Raw genomic sequence first — 11,957 nt, 5'->3', positions numbered from 1 at the left:
GAATGATCTCGCAGTGGCTCTTATTTATCTTGCAAAGTTACTGAATGATTTTGGGCACCGTTCACAAGTGAAAACGGATACAAAAACGTCATACCATACAACAGTGACAGAATACGAACTAAACGTTGATCCCTTGGAGTCAAAGGTCTATTCTAAAACCGGTAGCCTTTCACAAGGTAAAAAACAAAAACGTCATCTTACATAACACTGAAAGAATACATTCAAAGCTTCTGATCTTAATAAAACCAGGCACCGTTCACAATTATCAAGGACACAAAAACGTCATGTTACGTAACACTTCCAGAATACGATTCAAACTTTCAACCGAGGAGCCACTAGTCTATTAAAAAACCGAGCCACCGTTCTCAAAATATGAAGGACACAATACGTCATGTTACATAACACTTCCAGAATACGATTCAAACTTTCAACCGAGGAGCCACTGGTCTATTCAAAACCCGAGCCACCGTTATCAAAATATGGTCACAAATACGTCATGTTACATAACACTTCCAGAGTACGATTCAAACTTTCAACCGAGGAGCCACTGGTCTATTCAAAACCCGAGCCACCGTTCTCAAAATATGGACACAAATACGTCATGTTACATAACACTTCCAGAATACGAATCAAACTTTCAACCGAGGAGCCACTGGTCTATTCAAAAACCGAGCCACCGTTATCAAAATATGGACACAAATACGTCATGTTACATAACGCTTCCAGAATACGATTCAAACTTTCAACCGAGGAGCCACTGGTCACAGTTCACAGTTCACACATTACCCGAACTTTTGACCCAGCACGTTCTCTGTATATCATAGGAAACAGTTGCACATGTGCGACCCCAAGACAGATCCTTATCAACCCAGGACTAGGAACACAACTCGACACACGAGCTCGGCCCGCAGGACTCGCTGGTCTCGACTCAAAATGAATATTCTTGTCATTTGTAGTTTATTGTTTGCTTGGGGTGAGGCCGCTTCGCTAAATGCAGGTTGGTACCTTTTATAATGTCCATTATTTCAAAAATGACTCTCTGGATTTAGGCTGACATGCAAACAATATAGTTTGGTCTTTTTTTCTTTAAATGTTTTTTCATGAAACATATAGTGAGTGAGTATGGTACTTACGCCGCTTTTTAACAATATTCCAGCAATATCACGGCGGGGGACACCAGAAATGGGCTTCCCACATTGTACCCATGTCGGGAGTCGAGGCTTCCCCACCGCCCCTCATGAAACAGAGTGTGTGAGTGAGGTTTTACGCCGCTTTTAGCAATATTCCAGCAATATCACGGCGGGGGACACCAGAAATGGGCTTCACACAATGTACCCATGTCGGGAATCGAACCCGGGTCTTCGGCGTGACGAGCTAACGCTTTAACCACTAGGCTACCCGACCGCCCCTCATGAAACAGATAAAGATGAATTACATTTTCAAGTCATAGCCTTGACTGTTTTCTGTCTTACAATCTCTGGACCATATTATTTCCACTTCCGCCCAGCCTTTTCTGTAATGGAAAATCCCAATAAAGCAAGTCTAGAATAGCTTCAGAATGTTCCATCTCACTGGGGTTCCTGTTCAATTTAAATGGAGATATTTTTTTCTATCGAAATTATATATTTTATATATTTATATATTACCTTGATTTTTGGCTTTGTATTTTAATCAAACATGCGTGTTTGTTAGTGTGTTTAAGTGAATTGTCCTCGTTTGGTTTATAAAGGCGAGGCGTTTTATCAGTGTAAGATAAGATCCCCGGGACTCTCGCTGGTGTCCAACATCTGGAGAATTTTGAAAAACTTTCTGAGTGGATTATTCTGTGTCTAGTTATAACTGAGTATCATTTCTCCCAAATTTTGAACGTGACTGTTCAAGACACTGTTTCACTTACAACTTCCTGGGCAGATTGAAGTACTTCACTACCATGTTTTGGATGCAAGCCCATCAAATAAATGCATGCTTGTTCCAGTGTCGGGGTCGTGAGTTAATCAGTCCTGTTTTCTGGTCCAAATTAAATTAAATTTTCTATTCATTTCAGATAAAAGAGCAAATGGAGGTAGGCAAAAAATATTATATCATATCATATCATATCATATCATTTGAAAGAAATAAGTGACACGGTCAATATGTTTTCCATGGAGGGCGTGGCGCTGTTACTTGTAACGGTATCGTGCACGTGAATTCCAAGCAAAGGCACACTACCTGTCAGAAATAGTGGGATCGTCCAAATCACATAGGGCACATGCTGTTCATATTTCACCCTGCGCATCTTTAACACCTAGGAAATGAAACTTTAAACAGAAGTTCTCCAAAACTTACCTTCATGGTAAAGGTTGTAGGAACCAAGGGTTGGGACGTTTACCACTTTTGTGTAACTCAAGAGCACGGATATGGTGCTGGCGAACCAAGGGTCATATTCGGGGTACATCTGGTACATACCGAGTCAATCCAGTGATTGCTACCATGAGCATCGATCTTCGCAATTGGGATACGATGGCATGCTTAAACCATGTCAGCAAGCCTGACCATCCGATAAGATTAGTCGTCACTCACGAGAAGCATGGGTTGCTGAAGACCAATTTCACCGGTTTGCTGGGTATGTGAAAAGTATTTTTTGAGTGTATGAAACTGTATATATTAAATTCTAGACCAAGCAAGCGGGTGGTTGATACTAGGATACCAGCCCTGGATCATCATCATCATCATCATCATCATCATCATCATCATCATCATCATCATCATCATCAGGGGGCACGGGTGGCCCAGTCCTCTAAGGCGGCGCGATTCGCTGTGCAGAGTTGAGTCCCTTGGACACGCCAGAAATCTATGATTGTGGGTTCGAATCCCGATTCGACCCCATTATGTTTCTAGGTTTGTCAGCACCATACCCGTGCTCGTGGGTTTCACCGAAATGGTTAACGTGCATCACTTCGGGCTTTCCTCCGACATTAAGCTGACACGCCGTGATATAACTGGAATACTATTAAAAACGGCGTAAAACCCAACTCACTCACGCACTCATCATCATCATCATCATCATCCCTTCCTCTCCTGTGACATACGTTAAACAAACTATTCTCGTTTCTCAATGAAGACGTCGGCTGCTTGTACAATGGGGTCTTCGAGTTCCTGGGAAGCAAGTTCGGCAGTCTTGACGGCTGTAACACCTGTGTGTGCACCGTGACAGGAATTCAGTGTACCGCCACAGCGTGTTCGGGAGCCGTGACAGCCAGACCAGTCACAGGACCCGTGTCTGTACCAGGCAGGGGTAAATACATTGAAAAAGCGATAATGCTAAAAACAATTCCTGTTTCGTTATTTTCTCCTTCCAAAATTGCGCTTTTTGATGCCGTTCTGACGGCTTAAAAGCCATCGCCGTATACTCTCGATTATCGAGGATGCATACATAAGTATTACTCTCTTCTTTGTGTTTTCATTTTGGGCGATTGGGCAATGAGGTTGAAGTGACAAGGATATCGAAGTAAAACACTTCATCAACATTTTGCTATACCTTGACGAACAAGCGCTGTAGTGGCGGTCGGGTAGCCAAGTGGTTAAAGCGTTTGTTGTCACGCCGAAGACCCGGGTTCTATTCAAGACATGGGTACAATGTGTGAAGCCCATTTCTGGTGTCCCCCGCCGTGATATTGCTGGAATATTGATTAAAGCGGCGTTAAGCCATACTCACTCACTGACTCACTCACTCACTCACTCTCAAGTGCTGTAACCACAAGCATCTTCGAGCTTAACCGTTAAGGTGTGAAAATGAAAATTAACACTTGTAGGTTTCCGAGATCGATTGATTAATTTTTTCGTTCGCAAAAAGCTATTCAAGCACAAAATCGATTACATTTCATTCAATTTGTTAACTCGTAAGGGAGAATCCATTGGATTTGTAGTGGTGGTGGGGTTTGAAAACAATATTTTCCCCAATCGTACCCAACAGACTAGGGCGGTCTATTGGTTAAATCGCTCGCTCGTCACGCCGAAGACCCGGGTTCAATTCCCGACACGGGTACAAAGTGTGAAGACGTTTTCTGGTGTCCCCCGCCCTTATATTGCTTGGATATTGCTAAAAGCGGCGTAAAACCATACTCACTCACTCCTACAGACCATTTATTTCCTCGGCACCACTTCATTTTCACTCCTAAAATTTGCCATGTGGGTATTTCCAGCAAAACAAACTATTCATTTTTTTCATCACTGCCAACAAACTATTCATTTTGTACATACATGTACTTCTGTACAAACTATTCGTTAAAAATCCCCAAACTCCCATAGAAATAAAATGGAGTCTCCATCTCATTAAAAAGGAATATCATATGTTGTCACGCATCCTCGTGGTGCATCAGTATTGATTGAAATTACATGTTTTGCACAAACTGAACAAAAAGTCGGATTTTTCGGATATCAGGAGCGTGCTTACACCCAGTGACATCTCAGCTGTACCAGAATGGTCAAACATACCCGTCATCTGATGCTTGTAACACCTGCACGTGCACCAACGGGAACATCGTGTGCACGCACAACACGTGCACAGGACACGGTATGGGTAATGAGGGTTTCTTTGAAAATCTTGACGTTTGGTCTGGTTTCCGTTTAAAACATGTGGCTATTTCCTGGATCTACTTGTGTCAATAATCTTGAGGATAGGGGGCGCTCTGTAATAATGTTTGCTACATAATGCACGCTGCAAGTCCAAATACTGATGTTATGGCAATGTCCATAAGCATATTATAGATGTGTCGTTGGCGTAGCCTTGTGGTTAAAGCTTTCGCTCGTCACGCCGAAGACCCGGGTTCGATTCCCGACATGGGTACAATGTGTGAAGCCCATTTCTGGTGTCCCTCGCCGTGATATTGCTGGAATATTGCCAAAAGCGGCGTTAAACTATACTCACTCACTGACTCACTCACTGACTTTAAAAGATGGGTCAGTGGGGTAGCCTTGTGGTTAAAGCGTTCGCTCGTCACGCCGGAGGCCCGGGTTCGATTCCCCATATTGGTACAATGTGTGAAGTCCACTTTTGGTGTCCCTCGCCGGAATATTGACAAAAACGTCGTAAAATGATACACACTCACTACTACAGATGGAGGTTTCAATGTTATAATGCAGAAAATCAATCACTGACACTTGGTTGTATATAACATGGAATCTACAATTTGGATTATAACTTATATGGTCATACATTTTTGCTTCCTTCCGGACGCGCAAAATGATTTGTAAACGAACTTATCTTACCGACATGTTTTAATATGACATTGTAAAAGAATTAAAACAAACTCAAAATTAATAGAAAACACCTTGCGCTATGCCACGTGACTTTCATTGACTCGGAGAAAGCATACGGCTTTTTGCTTTGAAGCGGGGTGTAAGGGATTTATTCTGTCTCTCAGATATCCACGTGAAACCTGATTTGCTCGTGGCGGGGTATAAAAGATTTATTCCCCCGCTGAGAAATGCAAGGGGGTAACACAATATATTATCAATATCACGTGGACCAATCAGATCTCATCATTCTGACATGGAGGTATGATGAAGTGATTTATTTACACCCTTCACAGTTTGTACGCATATATGCAGCATTATTACCCACGTGGTGAAGATACAGGTGGTAAGATACTAAATTCGTACGTCACACGTGTGTCGTATAAGGTTGACCTTGTTTTATTCATTTGATTGGATAACCGTGACCTCCGTCACACCGGGACTACTTTTTTCATTCATAAAAAAAATCGCGAGACATCATTCATTTTGCAACAACAATGCAGGCAGAACTGAAGCAATCTCATGAGCGCGAGAGATATTTACTAACACTTTATTAAACCAAACAACATAGTCACACGCATCAAATTCGGTTTGCATTCTATATATAAGTTCTGCATTGAGCTTCCATAGACATTATACAATCGAGCTATATCCATTTACAAAGTACGCCTACTGATCAATAGATCGGGGGGTCCCCATCAGCGTGGCGCACCCGACCACTTTAGCAACTTTCTATTTGATTGAACGTAAAAGGATAAGCGTGGTGAAATGAAGTCAGTTTAAGCTATCTGGACAGATATCTAGACTTACTTGGGATGATCCGGTTGTGCCATCAGTGTCCCCATCGAAGCGTATTTTGTGGCACTGTTTCGGGAGTTGTTTGTTCACGACTGCACGACCAGATCACTCAAATTGAACATTTCCGATACAAATCATTCGAAAACTCCGCAGAAGTGTGACTGATTTCTGATTATATGGCCCAAAGTGGCACAAATGTGAACAATAACATTCCCTATCTCTAGCGTAAAACGCCGTGAGTAGATCACGGTTGTCTTTTCTTATTCCGGTGGTGACCTTGCCCTTCGTTCGACGCTGTCACTTACAAGCAAGCCGCCTTGAGTTTGTTGATTTTCACGTCTTCAGTATAGAGTAGTACAGTTAACATGAATGTCTATGGCGAAGACTCTAATTTCCCTCTTCCAAAATGGTACGGACGTGATATTAATTCAGCTGATAGATCAAGGAAACCGAGACATTTTAAATACACAGACGGGAGTGCGAGTTACCGACTGTTGGTCCTATATTCAAAGCGCGGTGCTAATGTGACTTACCAAATTTTCTTAAAGGTGTCCTGCGTACTAACAACATGACGCTTGAATTTCCATAAACTAAGGAAATTCTTCCAAAAGGATCTTGAGCCTCGGTGCTGTTATGTTTGCAAACACAACTGCAGGCGCATGTTGTTAATGCGTATGCACAGAAATGTCAACAATGCCCATATTTGGGCATGTATCAATATTCATGCGCAACCAGATTTTGCAACCAGTTTCAGTTAGGTCTGTCAACGAACTTTCTCATTCGTGTTATTCCGGGACAAGCCGAATCTAACTCCACGTATCGTATCGTATTAACAGATCACTTGATTAAAGCATTGACTATTGATTAAAAAAGACATACTTGTATCTATTTTCTGCAACAGGTACAGTTAGATATCTGTTATTCATTCACTAAATTAATAGATATTCCCCGCATCGAAATTACTTTTTGTTTGTTTGGAATGTCAATATCTCATTAAAGTGACATCACTTTATACCAAACTTACCTTAATTTCGTAGGAGGCGGTATGAAGTATATCCTTTTTGGCAGCCTTGAAATGTTAAATTTTAATGTTACGAGAAACAGATGAAGAGCATTAGTTATGGTTGACCAGTAGTCCCTCCTCCATCCCCATCCCCCTCCACACAGGCACAGACACACAGACAGACACTTGGACGATGAATATGCATGAATTTCGGTGAATGTCCTGTGCATGACGATACGCTTAAGCAGAAAGGGAATTCTCTCGACTGTAATATTGGGATTCCCTGACATTCCTTAGACATAAAAGTAGTCCGCTTCGGTGGGCGTGGCTTAATTTTTTTACCTTCTTTGGGAAATGAATGCAATAACACGTGACCGATTCGGCTAATCATAATGCAGGAATAACAATGAACACATGCATCTTTGTGCTATATGACCAATGCTTGAATGACATGTTTTGTACAAATTGTACGTATTTTTCTGTCCTGCATGACTTCCCCAGCAGGCACGTGCGTGAACCCAGCGACATCTCAGCTGTACCAGAATGGTCAAACATACCCGGCATCTGATGCTTGTAACACCTGCACGTGCACCAACGGGAACATCGTGTGCACGCACAACACGTGCACAGGACAAGGCATTGGTAATTAGGGTTGACGTTTCGTCTGGTTTTCGTTTTACGCCGCACTCAGAAATATTCCAGCTATATGACGGCGGACTGCAAATAATCGAGTCTGGCACAGACAGACAGACAGACACAGACACAGACACACACAGACACACACAGACACACACAGACACAGACACACACACACACCAGTCGCTATAATCATGAGGTTTTCCTAGGGGTAAAAGTCCATTTAATTTAACTCGTTACATTAAAGAAATAATATTAGTTCTTATGCATCTTTGTGCTGTATCATCAATGATTGAATGTCATGTTTTGTACAAATTGTACGTATTTTTCTGTCTTGCATGACTTCCACAGCAGGTACGTGCGTGAACCCAGCGACATCTCAGCTGTACCAGAATGGTCAAACATACCCGGCATCTGATGCTTGTAACACCTGCACGTGCACCAACGGGAACATCGTGTGCACGCACAACACGTGCACAGGACAGGGCACGTCCGGGGTGAACATAGGTAATGAAGAATCGTCAATCCGAATGAATGACGTCTGAAAAGTGTCCATTTTGTCTGCTTGGAAATTTCAAAAGTTATGAAAAACTTGTTGACATGAAAATTATGAAAAACTACCCTTTCTTTCATTCCTACACTTGCATTATTTTTTTATTTTTTTTTGGTCTCTGGAACGATTAAATATGGTGTGTGAGTAAGTTGGGTCAACGCCACTTTGAAAATTATTCTAGAAATTTCACGGCGTCAGCTTGGCTCAGTCGTCGAAGGTGCCTCAATTCAAGGTGGTGATAGGTGAAATGGCGTTTAACGTCGCGCTCAAGATTATTGCACTTATATAGCGACGTGCATGCATGTGTGTGTGTGTGTGTGTGTGTGTGCGCGTGTGTGTATGTGTGTGACTGCTTGTACTAATCTGGACTAATGCTTATTTTATAGTGCTAGCTCACTGAGATACCATGCCGCAGTTTAACATGAATGCACCACTCAGAATACAGTCAGTCAGTATACTGACTCCGAGTCGACCAGTCCTTGTTTTAGCCTCTTCACGCAGGGTAACAACAAGTACCATCTTTTGGTCTCTTGTATGACGCGGGCAAGGATCGAGCCCCGGACCTTCCGCTCTCTATCACTAGCGTATGGAGGCGGTCTCAATTCAATGTGCACAGCTTCGAAACTTACATGTATCAGAAACGAGTTGGTCACACAGCCCCTGAAACAAACATATCCAATAGAGCCAATGCAATTATATAATAGTTGGCAAGTCCAGACCACAGCGGTTTCAGGGTCTCTGAAAATGAAAGGAAATTCTGTGTTCTTTTATATTAAGATAATTTAACAACAAGTTTGTATATAAAATATTTTCATTTCAGAGACTAGATGTTATCTATACCAGAAACCTATGATTGTGGGTTCGAATCCCGAATCGCTCTGATTATGTTTCTAGGTTTGTCAGCACCAGACTGGTAAACGTGTAAGACCTGCATCACTTCAGGCTTTCCTCCCACATTAAGCTGACACGTTGTGATGTAACGTAACTGGAATACTGTTCAAAGCGGTGTTAAATCCGAGTCACTCACTCACTCACCTTGATCGATTTCCAGGAGTCAATCTTCACCCCGGCGGAAACTCGCACACCGGAAGTACTTGCTATGACAACTCCCAACACCTGTTTCACAACGACGGCGATTCATACACGTCACTGGATGGCTGCAACACTTGCACGTGCAGCACGGGTATTCTGTCGTGCACGAACAATTTGTGCAACACGGGCGTTGGTGCGTATTGCGAGAAGCATTTTGTTTGTTTCAAAAATTGTTTATTGTTTAACGCCGCACTCAGCGATATTCTGGCTAGATGACGGCGGTCTGTATATAACATAGTCTGGACCAGACAATCCAGTAATTGAGCAAGTGCATCAATCTGGGATACGATGAGATGCATCTACCATGTGAGCGAGCCTGGCCACCCGATCCCGTTAGTCGCCTCTTTCGACAAGCATAGTCGCCTTTTACTACAAGTAGAGGAGCGAATGAATGAATATCAAATTATTGATCAGAATTAAGGGGTTTCACAAAATGTAATTATTCCATGTTCGTCTGACAAAAATAATCCTCATTATTTGGCAGGATCTCATTAAAAAAAAGCCAAACGGTGCCAATTCACACAGACGGTTTTCTAGCCGTGTGGCTAAACCGTTCTCTCGCCACGCTAAAGGTTCGAGTCCGATTGCAAATGTTGGTGGTACAGGGTATGAAACCAATTTATGGTGTCCACCGCTGTGATGGAATATAGCTGAATGTGGCCATACCAACTCACTCACTCAGAATAAACTACTACTACTACTACTACTACTACTACTACTACTACTACTACTACTACTACTTACCCGTGAAGATCCAGGGTAGAATACGTCTTAAGCAACCCATGCTTGCCAAAAAGGGCGACTATGCTTGTCGTAAGAGGCGACTAACGGGATCGGATGGTCAGGATCGCTGACTTGGTTGATGCAAGTCATCGTATCCCAATTGTTTGGATCGATGTTCATGATGTCAATCACTGGATTGTCTGGTCAAGACTCGATTATTAAAAGACCACCGTTATATAGCTGGAATATTGCTGAGTGCGGCGATAGACAATAAACAAACAAACTACTCTACTACTACTACTAATTATTAGGGGGGCACGGGTGGCCCAGTCGTCTAAGGCGCCGCGATTCGCTGTGCAGAGTTGCGTCCCTTAGGCACGCCAGAAACCTATGATTGTGGGTTCGAATCCCGGTTCGCCCCGATTATGTTTCTAGGTTTGTCAGCGAAGTGGTAAACGTCTGAGACCTGCATCACTTCGGGCTTTCCTCCCACATTAAGCTGACACGCCGCGATATAACTGGAATACTGTTAAAACCGGCGTTAAACCCAACTCACTCACTCACTCACTACTAATTATTATCATTGTCGTATTTTCAGTCGGTGCTTGTTATGACATCGGCACCAACAAGTATTACAGTAACGGGCAGATCGTCAGGGCATCTGATGGCTGCAACACGTGCACATGCAGTAGCAATAGATTCACGTGCACACGTTTAGTGTGCACGGCTATTGGTTGAATGTTATCCTCACTCGATAAAGTCGAAATATATCTGTCAATATGTGTTATTGTTTTATTCATTTTATGATTACGGGGCTTAAACCGACTTGTAGATGCACTGCCCCGTCTCTGTCAAGGCTGGGGATAATAGTGATCCATAAACACATGTTCATGATATCCTCGCAATCGTACAATGGACTCTGCCTTTTGCACAGATAGGCACCACAGCATAGAATGTTGTTTGTTTGTTGTTTAACGCCGCACACAGCAATATTTCAGCTATATAACGGCGGTCTGTAAAATAATGGAGTCTGGACCAGACAACCCAGTGATTAATATCATGAGCATCGATCCACGCAATTGGGATCGATGACATGCCTCAACCAAGTCAGCGAGCCTGACCACCCGATCCCGTTAGTCGCCTTTTACGACAAGCATAGTCGCCTTTTACGGCAAGCATGGGTTGCTGAAGACCTATTCTACCCCGGAATCTTCACGGGTCTCATAGAATGTCTTTAACAGTGTAGATATAAAACATCAACGCTAGGGGGCTATCAATCTCAGTTATCCAACGAAACAGATCTCGTTGGGTGTAAACGGTAAACTAGCGTGAAAATTACATAAGTTTGTTTGTTGTTTAACGCCGCACTCAGCAATATTCCAGCAATATGACGGAGGTCTGTAAATAACCCAGTCTGGACCAGACAATCAATTGATTGACAACATGAGCATCGATCGACGCAATGAGATACGATGACATGCATCGACCAAGTCAGCGAGCCTGATCACCTGAACTTGTTAGTCGCCTCTTACGACAAGCATAGTCCCCTTTTATGTCAGGCATGGGTTGCTGAAGACCTATTCTACCCCGGATCTTGAGGGGTCGAAAATTATATGAATGGATCACTGAAATACATATGCATACACTCATTCTCTGATCAGTTTATTTGTTCTTTAACGCAGCACCCTGCAAGTTATGGCATTCGTAACTCGTGGTAGTGGCTATAAAAAGGCAAGCATAAGCCAATAATTTGTCATTCAATTGTCAACATCTTTCAAGTTCGAAAATGCCGAGACTCAGCAATGCCGATCGGAATATCGCCATAGGACGTATCAATAGAGGTGAATCCCAGTCTTCTGTTGCACCGTTTGCCGCCTT

The 11,957-nt window shown here is 42.8% G+C and overlaps 1 protein-coding gene across 3 annotated transcripts; it reads left to right on the top strand.

Annotated features, from left to right (window-relative positions):
* The first annotated feature begins 815 nt into the window (after nt 1–815).
* LOC139464558 (kielin/chordin-like protein) lies at nt 816–10,857 on the top strand. 3 transcript variants are annotated; one of them, XM_071246080.1, is made up of 8 exons: nt 816–997; nt 2,045–2,062; nt 3,101–3,271; nt 4,418–4,552; nt 7,580–7,717; nt 8,063–8,218; nt 9,316–9,489; nt 10,678–10,857. In XM_071246080.1, the coding sequence occupies exons 1-8, from the start codon at nt 838–840 to the stop codon at nt 10,815–10,817; spliced, it is 1,092 nt and encodes a 363-aa protein (XP_071102181.1). In that variant the 5' UTR covers nt 816–837; the 3' UTR covers nt 10,818–10,857. The 3 variants fall into 3 exon arrangements, with proteins under 3 accessions (XP_071102181.1, XP_071102180.1, XP_071102179.1); XM_071246079.1 differs by having other exon boundaries at nt 7,577–7,717; XM_071246078.1 differs by having other exon boundaries at nt 4,418–4,558; nt 7,577–7,717.
* The last annotated feature ends 1,100 nt before the right edge of the window (nt 10,858–11,957 follow it).

The sequence above is a fragment of the Haliotis cracherodii genome, unplaced genomic scaffold (genome assembly GCF_022045235.1).
Source record: "Haliotis cracherodii isolate W230 unplaced genomic scaffold, xgHalCrac1.p SCAF_17, whole genome shotgun sequence".
NCBI classification, from domain to species: Eukaryota; Metazoa; Mollusca; class Gastropoda; order Lepetellida; family Haliotidae; genus Haliotis; species Haliotis cracherodii.
Note: the sequence above shows the minus strand (reverse complement) of the source record. Positions and strands in the feature narration are given on the sequence as shown.